Source organism: Pongo abelii, chromosome 1 (genome assembly GCF_028885655.2).
Source record: "Pongo abelii isolate AG06213 chromosome 1, NHGRI_mPonAbe1-v2.0_pri, whole genome shotgun sequence".
NCBI classification, from domain to species: domain Eukaryota; kingdom Metazoa; phylum Chordata; class Mammalia; order Primates; family Hominidae; genus Pongo; species Pongo abelii.
The window spans coordinates 155,851,786-155,867,110 of record NC_071985.2 but is presented as its reverse complement, the minus strand read 5'-3'; the positions used below and the strand labels follow the sequence as shown (position 1 = coordinate 155,867,110).

The window sequence follows — 15,325 nt, the reverse complement described above, 5'->3', positions numbered from 1 at the left end:
AAGTATAATAATAAAAAATAAAATAAAATAAAATAAAATTATGAAGAAATTAAAAAAAAGTAAACATTAATTATTTCACAAGACTAAGATATCTATTGGCATATTTTAAACTAGAAACACCTTAGTTAATCAAAACTAGGTAACATGGATACTATTCTGTCTTCGCAAAGTATTAATAGCCTTGGATATAGAATTGGTAAATAAAAAAGATACACAAAATCAAATAATTAAATACACTGATTAGGCACTGCTAAATATATATGAATGTAGATTAAAGTAAAATAGTCTTTTAAAGGTAAATCTGTGTTTATCTAAGAATGATCAGAAATTATAATCTGAGATAACTGACACAGTAATACACAAGTTACCCACCAAACATCACTGGTACGATAAAATGAAAGTTAACCGTGAATGTTAAAAATCTGTAACTAAAGATATTGATTCCTTTAATATAAAATGTGACTTTTCTGACATGCATATACCAGTTTTAAAGAGAATGATAATCTTAACTCTTATCAGGAAGCACATTAAGGTGATTTCAGGTCAACTTAGATGGCAGATTAAATAACTCCTAGTTACATTATTTCCATCAGCTGCAAGTCAGTATCTAAACTACTGCCGAGAATATAGCATGAGACTGAAGGGAACTGTGTTTTAATTTGTCTCTATCCAGTCAGTTTCTGTATCTACATGAGAAGAGATCCCCCGTTACCAGTGATACTTCTGGTAATGTTTTTGGTGGATCCCTGGATTTCAGTGATGTTAAGACAGGCATATAATAACAAATTGATAAAAGTAACAATGTATTTTCCTCACTTTTTTCTTTTATCAATTTGTTATTATATGCCTATCTTTTTCCTTCCTTTAACTAAGATGTTAACTTACCTTATTACGTTGTAAGTCAAAACCATCCCACTAGAAAAACAGGATGTGTTGGGCATGAATAATTTCATTCTATTTTCTTCACTGTATAATGCACCTTTTTTTCCCTGTACAGTTTCTCTACCTTAAAAGCAGGTACAAATATACAGCTAGAGAACCAAGAAGCACCACTTTTCCATTCCCTGGAGCTGAAAAGGGCCCATTTTCTCACTTTCAGTACTGCTTACCTCAACTTCCAGAAAGTCAACATTTATTAAAAACCAACAATCCTCCAGCAAAGCATACATATGCCCCTAATACTATGGTTTACACTTTGCCCTTAAAACAAATACAGTTAAAAAAACCTAATCATATATCAGATGCTACGTGATACATTTTGGCATAAGGGACAACAGAAAAAGAAAACATTCTTCATATCTGGCATATTTATAAAATTACAATGAATTTTAAAGGATCAAAACTCAGTTTAGAAGAGTCATTATGATTCTATCATGTCTTATTAAAATCAAAATCTATTATAAAGCATATTTAATGTCTTTAATATTCATTAAAAATTTTTAAAAGAAAAATTTATTACATATTATTTGTGAAGAAGCACCAAAAACTTTTCTGAAAGCCTCTTTCTTAGTAACTAAGTTGATGAAGATATAATAGAAAGGGAGAAAAGTTAATTACTACCAAGTATCTTAATATTCAAAGCAATACGAAGGGTCAAATGTCTAATATTCTTAGGGACGTTTGCGTTCTAAATGTGATGAACTCTAAATTACTATGACTTGTGAAGATGTGTATCTGTCTAGTTGTTTTTAATTACTAATTGTTTTAGTTGTATGTAGCTAATTCTCAAGTATTCAAGGTCCACTCATAAGTTAATGCTTATCAAGGCTCTTTGACACTCATTTTTCTCACAACTTTGGACATTCCACTATGAGCTCCCCACAGTAGTGGGGAAGAGATTAAAAAAAAATAGTACAGGCAATCTTCAACCAGTGAATGAGTTATATTCTAAACATTCTCCTTATCATCAGTTTTATGTAAATTAAAAATGATTTTATTGAAAATCGTGTTATGAATGGTGGCTAGATTATCCAGATAGTTCACAAATGCCTATTAAATTCTTAAGGCCATTGCACCATTTAAACTACATGGAACCTCAGAATAGGTGACCACATAGCAAAAACTTTCTCTTTTCAAGTGAGCCATCCATAGGCAAAATTTTAAATAAGCAAAGCTAATCTTTAGCACTCTCCCCTATCATTTTTTGAACCCACATCTCTTCATATCTCTACATGTCTTAAACCCTCTTTGGGAAGTCAAGTGCAGCTGGGGTGAAGAAAGCAATTGCAAACAGCACTGAGAAGGTGACTCTCTTTAGCCCATTATCTAAATAAATGGATACTCATTTGCTGAAGAATTTTGAACTAAATCTGCCGATATTTATTCTTCCAAAATACGTTTTCAATTAATCAGAACATGAATTACACCTGTTGACACCTCCTTCATCAAAATTTTCTGGAGACAAAGCCTTTGTGAAAAAATGTTCATAAGGAGGAAGTATAACACAGTAGTTAAGAAGAGAAATTTTGGAGTCAAACAGACCTAGAATCAAATACTGGCTATCCCACTTATAAGATGGATGATCTTAGGCAAATTATTTAAACTATTCTGAACCTCAGTTAATTCATGTATAAAATGGGAACAATTTCATCAACGGTACTAGTTATTTTTGGGTGATCATTATCATTATCAACTGTAAAATATGTTTTGCACCTATTTACAGTTGTACAACAAAAACGAAAAGAAACAGATGCTTCCTCAAGTATTCCTAGTTTAAAAATCTTTATAAATTTGGTGAAAACAGGTATCTGTTTCTGCTTGGGAATACTTATGACTAGTGACACAATTTCCATTTCTATTATAGAAATTTCACATATCAGAAAAGGGATGTAATGACAAATTTGTAGGTGGACCAAAAATTTTCAAACTTAAAAGTTGATAATTATTAAAATGTTGATTGTCATTCTCAAACAGCTTTACCCTTGCATTTATTCCTTGATAAGTGACATTTTTGGAAGGGGCTGTAATAAGTTATAATATGAAAGCTGAGGTTAATTTATATTAATTTAAAAACATATCTGATATTAAGAGATTAGCCCATGACCTTCAAAAAGTTTAGTTTTCATTACTTGCCTTATCACTTGAATAAAAATAAATGAAAAATGTATTATTTTTCACTAGACATCAGTTTTAAAGTTGCTATGGTTAGGGAAAGCTCTACAAGATTTTAAAGCAATATAAGTCAGTCCTGAGGCAGACAGAGTGCTAGGGATTCAGCATCCTTTTGATGAGTTTCCAGATATTGATAATTCAATATGCACATTTTTTAAAAGAAGGTGGCAGAGATTTCTACTTGATAGACACTTCAGTCAACCTTTAGTAAAGTCAGCTGTAATGGGGTAGGTATTACTGTAATGGAAAAACACTAAAATGCCAAAATTGCAACAGTGGAACAACATGAAGAGTAATGATAAACAAAAACAGAAGAATTGAAAAATTACCACAATCCACGTCATATAATGTAAGGAGCTAGAATTACAGAGCCCAGGACAACATTTCAGAATGCAGAAGAGTGAGAAGAGATTCTCAACTATACATATTTTGAAATATCCCAATTATAAGAGTAAGAGGCTTATTATACAAATAAAATGTTTGTGTATGGGCAGAGACTGCAAATAATTCAAATTACCTGTACTGGTCCTCAACCTGAGGTGGTACTGTGTTCCACAGGCAGGGAGGAGTTCAGAAAAGGTGAGGGCATTTTTTTTTTTTTTTTTAGCATCACAATGACTAAGCAGTGCTATTGGCAACCAGTATTTGGAAGGAGAAGGGATGCCAAACATCCTGCGATGCACAGATCAGTCCTGCACAATGAAAGAACTGTCCCATCCAAATACCTAGAATACTCTCAAAGAGCAGCAACGGACACACCAGGATACTGTATGAACTGGTTACACTGGAAAAAATTATCTCTAGGATTAAAAAGGAGTAACAAAGAACAGATGAAACAAGACTTTGCAAGATAATCTTCTATGTTTTAAGCAAGAGTCTTGCAGGAGACCCCAGTACTTCTCTCCAAGAAACTAAATCTGTAATGGATACACAGCTCTAATCTTTTGCGCAGCTTATCTTAAAAAAAGAGAATAGTAAGGTGATACTGTACCACCATCATGTACAGTGTGCAGAGGGGCATTAAAAATGGAAATCTTGCAATCTACTAATCTTATCAAAATATTAAAGGATTTGTAGGAGGTCTTGTATCTGAAATAGGGGGAAACAGAGAAAGCCTAGAAGATGGTTAAGAACACAGTGGGGAAAACAATAGATATTTCTCCACCAAGACAAGGTATTCACTGATATATAACATTTGAGTAAGTTAAAGTTTTTTAAAGCATACATGGGTTTATGGCTTTGTTTACACGGAGCCTCTGCCTTAGTGGAGGGACCTAAATACATGAAGATAAAATTGACTCATAATGGTGACTCCCAGAATTGAATCTCTCACACATCCTTTTTTTTTTTTTTTTTGAGACGGAGTCTCGCTCTGTCACCCAGGCTGGAGTGCAGTGGCATGATCTCGGCTCACTGCAAGCTCCACCTCTCCGGTTCACACCATTCTCCTGCCTCAGCCTCCCAAGTAGCTGGGACTACAGGTGCCCGCCACCACACCCGGCTAATTTTTTTGTGTTTTTAGTAGAGACGGGGTTTCACCGTGTTAGCCAGGATGTTCTCGATCTCCTGACATCGTGATCCGCCCACCTCGGCCTCCCAAAGTGCTGGGATTACAGGCGTGAGCCACTGTGCCTGGCCGAATTTCTCACACATCTTAAACCCCAGCAGGCAAGCATCTACCAAAAGGTTTCTAAACAAGCTGTTTAAATGTGTCTCTGTGTGTGTGTGTGTGTGTGTGTGTGTGTGTGTATGCTTGCTTAATATAAGAAGCTGAGATAGTAAAGATAAATTTAGTGTCACAATAGAAATAACAGTCATCAGGACCAAGAACAGAGAGACTCCTGGGAGGTTTAAGTTCAGTACTTAGTTTACTGAGTTCACACCATACTGCTGATGCCTTTCATAGCATAGTACAGTCGAGTAATCATATTAACAGTCGAGTCATCATACTTACCATCACACATTTTTGTTAAATAATTGTTTCATAATTATAACTATGTAACTATTGTTTGAGACATAAAATATTGATAATATATCTTTTCTTGTATTAACATAACTTTTACTAATGAAACTAATAGTTGCTTCATTACCCTGTTCACTTAACTTTCTGTTGCTCTAACTAAATCTACTCAACTTTAAAACTTCTTTTAACACGGTCAGACACATTAGATAATTTGCCACCATTCCACTGATTGCAGACACCCATCTTGGAGTCCTTCATTGTCTTGCTCCAATTTGTACTCTTTACTCTTTAAACTTCTACACAATTGTCACCTCAGGATGCACTTCACCATAAACTTGGGAATTTCACTAGCATCTCACCATGATGGCACAATCTCTTGTGCCTTGGATAATTTCCCCTCTGGATTTTTGGTTTGCTCTTTCATTTAATGAATCATATCTCAAGTAGATTCTTGACAAAGGATGAATAAGAAAAATTATCTATTGAGACGTGGAATGATACTTAAACCATAATTTGGAAATGAATAGAACCTTAAGTTGGAAATGATTTTCTCACATAATTTTGAAGACATCACTCCATTGCTTTCCGGTTTGACTGGTATCTTCGGGGAGGAATTCCTCAATCTTCTGCTAATAAAATATAAGCCTAAATTCCAGTGTTCTGAAAGCTAAACAGGAGGAAGACACTTTGGAGGAAGACAAGAGGGTGTTTCTCTTTGGACCCAACCTCTGAGGTGCCTGGTACCTACCTTCCCAGAGTTCTGCAGTATAAACTGGCTGGTTCTTACAGGGCTCCCGCGTGATAGAAGTTAGGGCTCAGCTTTTCCACTCTGCTAAATTGGTTATCATTTATCCAACTACTTTTCTCCTTCCAAATTGTGTTACCACTCTCATCTGTCACTCTCTTTTCCATTTTCTTTGTCTTTTGGCGTTTATCTATTTTTATGTCTTTGTTTTCATTTCAGTAGTGTTCTTCAGGAGGATAAAGCATAAAAATATGTCTTCAACCTGTCATGCTTAACTAGTTTATAAACATACTTGCAAATGTTGGTACCAATTACCACAGTGTCCTCAATTTATGCCAATTTATACTCTCCTCCAGTAGTATCACTGCCTCAGGCATCACTGAGTATTACTACTTTTCATATATTTGCTTGAAGTTAAAAAAAAAATGAAATTTTCTGATAAAAAACAATTCTAACATCATTAATGAACATCAACATGTTTTTTATCAGTTTATTATGCTCTGCTATTTCAACTTTTGAGCATGTCTGTGTGAGTCTATGTAAGTTCATTACGCTGTTCAGTTTTTTTCTTGTCATTCTATAAGAGCTCTTTTTATATGAAGATGTTAATTCCATGAGGAAAATATTTTTCCACTTTGATATCTGCCTTTTCTTTTCTTTCTTTCTTTTTGATACAGGATCTCATTCTGTTGCCCAGGCTGGCATATAGTGGCGTGATCACAGCTCACTGTAACCTCAAAAACTCCTGGGCTCAGGGTATCCTCCTGCCTCATCCTCCTGAGTAGCTACGATTACAAGTGCCCATCACCATGCCCGGTTAATTTATGGTTTTTTTGTAGAGATGGGGTTTCACTCTGCTGCCCAGGCTGGTTTGCCTTTTCATTTCGATGTATAGAAATTTTACATTTTTACAAAGTCAAATATATCAATTTTCCTTTGTAGTTTTTGCCACAATTTTCATGCTTAGAAAGTTCTCATCCAAAAATTTTGCCAATATACTTTTCTAATTGTTTTGCCATTTCGCATTTTTTGCATTAAGTTTTAATCCTATTAGAATGTACTTTTCCATGTATTATGATGCAAGAACATAGCATCCCACTCCAGTAGTTAATCAATTGTCTCAGCATAATTTATTGAATTATGTTTTAATTTCCCATTGATCTGTGATGTCAACTTTATCATTTATATAAACCATATACGTATTAGGGTATCTAGGTTTGTGATGGTTAGTACTGAGTGTCCACTTGATTGGACTGAAGGATGCAAAGTATTGTTCCTGGGTGTGTCTGTGGGGGTGTTGCTAAAGGAGATTAACATTTGAGTCAGTGGACTGTGAGAGACAGAACCACCCTACACATCAAAAGTCATTATGCATATAAATATTTCTTATCATGAATTGGAATCCATAAAGTTTGAAATTCACTCTTCCATGTGTTCCACTGATCCTTTTGTCTATTCCTTTGTCCATATAATATTCATCTGATTACAGCTGCATTAGGCTAATATTCTGATATCCGGTAAAACAAGTGCCTCTCTTACATACTTTCTTTGGTTATTCTTGGACATTTGTTCTTCCACATAAATCATGTGGTCATTTTTTCCTAACATTAAAAAAGAAAAACTTGTTTCTACTCTAATTAGAATTGCTAAATTGGGAGAATTTACACTTATACTTTCATCATGTTGTTTACTTGGTATGTCTTTCTGTTTCTGAAACACAGTACTTTCCATAATTCTTATTATACAGGTCTATGGTTTACTTGTTAAATCTAATTGTAATTATTTTATAGTTCTCTTCACTGCTGTGACAGAAAAATTTTCCCATTTTCATTTCTGTGTGTTTACTGCAAATACAGAGAAGCTATCAATTTTATTTAAGAAGCCAATTTTATTTGGCTATCTCATCACATTGTCTTATTAATTTTATTACTCATAGCCTGAGTCTCCTGGGTTTCCTAGGTATACAGTCATATTTTCTAGGACGGCTAGAAAAATGGTAAATAATCTGACAGCATAAAATGGTAGTAGTGAGAATCCTATCTCCTGATTGTAAAAAGCAGTTTAAATATCACACACAAGACATGAATTACTGAAATGACTGATGCTCATTCCTCTCTCTTCTATTTCTCAAGTTTCTCCTTCTGTTTCAGCCTCTGTCCCTGCTTTGAAAGCCTCCATCTCTCCTGCAGCTTCTAAGCTGTGCTACTAGTGAGAGTCCTTGGCTTCTGGTGCCTGGGTAGTAGGGAAAAGAGGTGGTCCTGGCTTTCAACATACCATTAAAAATACATTATCGATCCATTTAGAGATATGGATACACAGTACAAAGCAAGATGCTAAAAGAAATATCAAGAAACTGAGACTGTCCAGAAAGATGATAAAATAGGATATATAAGACATAAAAATAAGTAACTCTATCTTAAATAGAAATGACATGAGCTCCTAAACAGGTGTAGGTAAAGTATAAGATTATTTCTCATGAAAATAGTTACAGGGGGAGATTATACACTACAATAATGCTATAATTTAGATATAGATCAAAAAGCTTTTGTAAAACTAGATGAACCTAATTATCACATGTATTACTGTTCTCTTAGGAAAAAAGTTGCATGCATTCATTCATTTATCAAGACAGGGTCTCACTCTGTCACCCAGACTGGAGTGCAGTGCCACAATCTCAGCTCACTGTAGCCTCAATCTGGATCCCAGGCCCAGGAGATATTCCCACCTCAGCCTCCCGAGTAGGCAGGACTACAGGCACGTACCACTAAGCCCAGCTAATTTTCTGTATTTCTTGTAGACATAGGGTTTTGTTATGTTGCCCAGGCTGGTCCTGAACTCCTGGGCTCAAGTGATCCACCCACCTCGGCCTCCCAAAGGGCTGGGATTATAGGCATGGGGTACCACGTGCCCGGCCAAAATTTGCTTTTAAATAACGGACTTAGCAGTTAATTTCTGGCAACATAACTCTTATGTTTCTAAAAGACCAGTTGGACCAGCTAATGGTAACAGTCCTTAAGTTGTAGTACTGTCAAAAAAGGGAAATAACAAAAGGAATAAATGAAGAGTCTGCTATTAACAATGACGTATCCTGACTACTCTTTAACTGAGAACAGAATTCATTTTATTCAATAAAAATAAAATACATAAATTCCTATTGTGTAAAATTTCTTAAAGATAGGTATTTAGTAAAATCAAGTGCTACTGAATTTTAATATAATGTTTGTAATTCAGTGTTAAAATTAACAAAGTCTCTTGTACTGCCAAAAAAATCACAATCTAAAATTTTCACCAGGGTCAAAAATTTTTTACCTTGGAATTCACACAGTGTATAACAGCCAAATGCAGCTGTTACATAAACCAGGTAGTTTATTGGTTCATCCATGCTATAAAAATATTACTGACATTTCATCTGGTCAACCATCTTAAAGGTTAATTCTTGTTTCCTCTTTCAGATTTTATTCTAGGTGAACTGTTCTGGGCAGATTCTATTTACCCATTCTGAGCAAACCACAAACTGTTTCATTGCTCACTCTTACTGTTAAGAACATATTGACTTGCTGCCTGCTCTGCTGTTTAATTCATTTATGCTGAGAGTCAGGCATGAAGACAGAATTTTAAATGTGACATTTGCAGACTGTTAGGTCATTTAAGCTCTGACAACACTAGGGAATTCCTGACATATAAACTGGACCTGATTACCAAGCACAGACGAGCTTCCCAAAGGTGCAAATTTCTGATCATTTTTTGTAATTTCTCACAGAATTGCAATACTAAATTCTAATGTCAGTGAAAAATATATATAGCCAACATTTTAAAGTAAAAGCCTGTTTCTTTTAATAAAGTTATAACTGGCACTTCTAATCAATACCTATCAGCTAAATAAAAATTATTTTGATGGAAAAAGGCATATGGAAAAACGAACAATAACAATCAACATTCATAACAATTCTGAGAAACTCTGCCATTTAAGGGCTTTTAATATTTATTATAATATGTAAGTTTCTGAAATCTCTTCTAGGTCTAAAGGCTATAACTCTAGTCAACAGAACATTTAAAATTATTAGATTCTGGCCCAGCAGGGCAGAGGTCATATGCTGTCAAATTATAGTACAAAGTCTAAGCTTACATGCTTACAACACTGCCTTCTCAACGATTACAGTTATGTAGAAAGGATGATAAAATCATTATAATTGGAAATGAACAAATTGCCCACATAACATGCAGAATTATACTTTACAAGGGTTGGTGATTTGGCGGGGTAAAGGGTGCAGGGCAAGATTGTTTTCTCTTTTTAGTGACTCCAAAAAATTACACTCAATGATATTTTTGCAGCTCTTTTTCCTTGTCACTAAGTACTATACACAATGGGTCAAAATGAAAGTTTTCTGAAATTAAATTTTATAATTAAATAATGCAAAAAAGATAATCCTTATTTTATCCCATATTTTATGTAAGTAAGAATTCTAGTGTTAAACAGCAAGTAGCCTTTTAATATCGTGCTTTGAATGGGACTTTCAACTGTAATAGGGGTAGTCTAAATAGGGATAGACAGCCCAGAATGCCTTTCAGCTATAGCACATTGATTCTGAAAAACCTAACAAAAGCAATTACTTCTCAGCGATTAAAAATCTTGTTTCCTTCAAAAGAATAAAATGAAATGCAAACCTGGTGTATTATCTGAGCTACAGGAAGTTGTTCAGCATATTTCAGAGGTTCCATTAGTTCTTCATCCATCTGGTCTTCCTTATAGCTGGAAAAAGAGAATTTAAAAACACAAAGCTAAGGCAAATACTATTTTGAAATATAGCAAATATTTAAATATGTCAAATATGAAATATAGTAAAATGCATATATTTAAGTTTTTGAAATAATCAGTATTTATCAGTAATCTTTGAAACACTACCATTGAAAAATTTTAAATGACTATAAAAGTATTCAGACTACATTAAGTAACTATGCATTAAAATGAGCTAGCATCACTTAATGTTCTCAGATCCTGTCTTTCTCTGAGACAAAAATGTTTCAGAATTCTCTGTCCAAAAGAGGGTATTTCTTTCATAGCACTTAAAGGTCTTCAAAACCTGGCTCCAACCAAACTCAAGCCTCATCTCCAGCAACCCTTTCTCTACTTAACAGTCTACTGTTTTAGTTATATTTAACTACTGGCCAAACCCCATTGGGCCTTGCACCTCCAGGAGTCTCTCAGTTTCCCCATGCTGTTATATCTGTTTGGATCAACCACCAATTCTTTATTTATTCTTCTTTTTAATATATTAATTTGTTTATAGCCATCTAGGTATATTATTTTCACTTCCTTGAAGATGAAGCCCATGTCTTCTTCTTCTTTGTATATCGAATATTTATCAAAAAGACTCAAATGTTTGTTGACTGAATAATAAATATATGAATAAAATGAAATAAAAATAATTCTGAGAGGTTATTTTATATAGACAATATTTCTAATATCTACATGTACAATGAGATACAAATCTGATATAATCCATAGCTAGGACAATATGAAACAGTAAATTTAAAAACTTTTCAAATGAAGAAAATGTAGTATAATGATTTTTAAAATTATTGACCCTTTCAGAAATAGCAAGTAAACATTTGATTTCAAGACAATAAAACCTAAAAACATTTAAACTTCCTTTTGCCTTTTCTGTGAATTACACATCAGCTTATCAACTTAAAAATTACTAAACTTTAATTATCTTGAAAAATAAATGAAACAAGATTGGCTAAGTCTCTAGGGCTTCAGTTAAGGAATCTAATGAGAACTCTAGAATCTCTCCCATGAAAAAGGCAGATATACAAAAAAAGACAAAATTTTTCACATGATTTAAGAGCTTCAAGAACCTCTTATCTAGGTAAAAGTTTGTGGATATCTTGCAGAATTTGCATAAAAATAACTAGCTTAATTTGAGAGAACTTTGAAGATTCTCACTAATGATGAAAAAAAAAAACTGCTTCAAAACATGTTTCACAGAGACAGAAAGTAGAATGGTGGCTGCCAGGAGCTGGGAGGAGGGGACACTGGGGAGTAACTGTTTAACAGGTAGAGGTTCAGTTCGCAAGATGAAAAAAGTTCTGGAGATGGATGGGGGGATGATAGTTATACAATAATATAAATGTATTTAATGCCACTAAAGTGTATACTTAAAAATGATTAGAATGATACGTTTTATGTTATGTGTTTGTTATGGGCTGAATTGTGCCCTTCAACAAACCCCAAAATTCACATTTTGAAGCCTAACCACCAGTACCTTAGAACGTGACTGTATTTGTAGACAGGGTCTTTAAAGTAGTAATTAGCTTACATGAGGTCATTAGGGTTGATCCTACTCAAATATGACTGGTATCCTTAAAAGAGGAGGAGCGCAGGACACCGAGACAGTAAAGATCACATGAAGACACTAGAGGAAAATGGCCGTCTACACGTCAAGGAGAGAGACCTTAGGAGAAATCAATCCTGCTGACATCATCTAGCCTCCAGACTAGGAAATACATTTATGTGAGGAATTACATTTATGTTGTTTAAGCCATCCAGTCTCTGGTATTTTGTTATGGCAACCCTATCAAACTAACATCTATTAGCATTAGATATTTTTACCTCAATTAAAAAATAAACTAAAGTAAATACTCACTGACCAAAAAAAAACACAACTTGCTTTAAAGCATTTCACAGTGTATCTTTTAAAAGTTTATTTACATTATGTATAAAAAACACATACAGGCAGGGCACAGTGGCTCACACCTGTAATCCCAGCACTTCGGGAGGCTGAGGCGGGTGGATCTCTTGAGGTCAGGAGTTCAAGACCAGCCTGGCTAACAGGGGGAAACCTCGTCTCTACTAAAAATACAAAAATTAGCCAGGTGTGGTGGTGCACACCTGTAGTCCCAGCTGCTTTGGAGGCTGAGGCAGGAGAACTGCTTGAACCCAGGAGATGGAGGTTGCAGTGAGCCAAGACTGCGCCACTGCACTCCAGCCTAGGAGACAGAGCAAGAGTCTCAAAAACACACACACACACACACACACACACAGCAACAAAAGAAAAAACAGACAAACTGTATAGACATCATCAAATTTTAAGACTCTTTTGTTTCAAAGGACACAATCAAGAATGAAAAAACAGTCTACAGAATGGGAGAAACTTTTTGCAAATCATATAACCAAAAAGGGACTTGTATTAAGAATGCATAAATACAACTCAAGAATAAAAAAGCGAACAACTCAATATTTTTCCTTCCTTATCAAGGACATTCTTAAGCGCAAATGATGTATTTTTGTTTGTTTCTTTTCTACTGTGGTCAATGGTGGGAAGAATACAGTGACCACTTGTGCAGTTTGATTCCAGTGCCTTGATTCCTGTTAAGGCATCAGCAGTTTTAACAAATATCTTCTGAAAAAATAAAATCACTCACATTAATTCTAAGAGTATAAAATAAATATGACAAAGTCACTCTTCATTGGCTATTCCAAAAATCTAAAACAATGTCTAAGATGAAATACATTTTTTTATCACAAAATGTCTCTTACTCAATATAAAAGATATTCTTTAGGTATATAAAAATATTTGAAATCTGGCAATTTGTTTTGAATAACTTTTTAAAATGCCATGTAGCTGTTATGAAAAATTCCAAACGTGTTTCTATATTTTTTATATTATTTTCGCGGGATCATTTAAAAGTGAGCTGCAGATATCGTGACAGTTCACATCTGAGTATTTCAGCAAAATGTTTATCAACCAAGGATACGTCTGAAATGTTTCTTAATAACTGCAGCACTTTTTCCAAATGCAATTCACAAGTAATCTTGAGCATCACTGTGGATATACGAGTATTTTACTTATCCAATGTTTCATAATCAATTAAAATGATTACTCATTTTTATAATTTCTTAAAAACACATGTCCATTGCTTTCTTGCTTTATTTTGATATCAAGAAGTGTGATGCTAAATTGGTTCTATGTTAATTATTTTCATTTTTAATTACTTTTAATTTTTAAATTACTAATTTATTGACTTAGAAGCTCAGGCGGCCTTTATTTTCCCTTTTGTTTTAAGGTCTAATACTATATCTTAAAAGTTGATTGTTATAGATCAAGTTTCCCAGGTACACAGGAAACAGGAGTCCTTTCAGTATGGAAATTCAGATCTCATTTTATTTCAAAAAAAGTTTTACTATAACTTTAAATACCATATCTGTTAATTTTCCACTTGTTTCCTAGTTCAAGGTGTTGAACTAAATATATGGAAAATTCTCTCTTTCTGATCCTTTTTATTTCTCTTATTTCAGTTTATTTCCTTGGCTTTTTCTATTCTTTACATCTTTTACTGAACTTTTGGAATATCTATCTTCCCTTGTCTACCTTGTAATTTACTTTTCATTTCTGAGATGATTTTTGTCTTTTTTCACCATTTACTTTCCCGAGTTCAGTCAGCTGCTGTTTCACATATCTTCCTGTTTGTCCATTTCAACTGTGAGTTTTTGAATGTCTGATTCATGGTGTCCTTTCATAATGCAATTGCTTGTTTAATATGTTATTCGTGTTCAGATGTTTCATTTCAGTTTTCCTGTTTCGTAATTTTTCTTTGATTTCTTCCCTTCCTTTGTATTTGTGCTTTCATTCTGTGTGTGTGTAATTTACTAAGAAAGTTTGATTTTAATTTTGTTTTATACTTATTGTAACTTTGTAAAGGTGCTGGCTTCTTTTTCTGTTGAGGATTATTTGTATTGGCTTTTTTAGAATCAGCAGTAACAAGTTATCTTGCAATGGAGGGTGAACAGAGGTAAGCTGACTTACTAGGTTTCTCAGTTCAACAGCACCCTCTTCTGTGGCTTCACTGAAGTGTAGTTGCTTTAATAAGTGGCACTTTTTGTGGTGGGAGGGACAAGATTTGTCTTAAAAAAAATTATCTTGTTCCCATAGTGCCCTTATCTTCAGCTGCTTTCTTCTTTCCTTTCACCACCACAACTCCAAGGGACACCACAGCCCCACTCTGTCCACAAGGTGTCTTCCATTATCCCAGAATTCATGCTTTCCCAAGATTGTCACCTTAAGGTCATCCATACATTCTAAGCCCCATCTTGCAAATCATTATTAGTCAGGTCTCTGACAGACCATATGTAATTCAGAACGAGAAAACTACAAATATTAATTTCAATTTACACGTAGCAGCCATCCTAAAGGAACCTGAAACTTTTCTCCTGTAAAATGGTAAAGTTCTCTTTTCTTAAAGTCATCCAAGTGTTCCTTTTACTTAACATTTTGAATCATTTCAGAAGCCCCCCTAAAAGAATGTTCTTTTTCTATGATCTCTTTCCAAGGTCCTTCACTAAGAAAATCTACTTAAATAACTTAATAAGGGAACAATTTCTACATGGAAAAAGCTGTGCATTCCTTATTTTGCTTTACTATTTTTTTAAATAGAGTTTTTGTAGAAGACAACACATGATATTTGCTTACTTTATAAAAGGATTTTGACTCCAATAGAGTCATACT

At 34.1% G+C, this 15,325-nt stretch overlaps 1 protein-coding gene across 1 annotated transcript in view; it reads right to left on the bottom strand.

Moving 5' to 3' along the window:
• The window catches only part of PIGK (phosphatidylinositol glycan anchor biosynthesis class K), a 127,321-nt gene that overhangs the window by 22,473 nt on the left and 89,523 nt on the right, over positions 1–15,325 (bottom strand). The window contains 1 exon segment of the mRNA NM_001131097.1: positions 10,485–10,569. Coding sequence (NP_001124569.1) covers positions 10,485–10,569 — 85 coding nt within the window.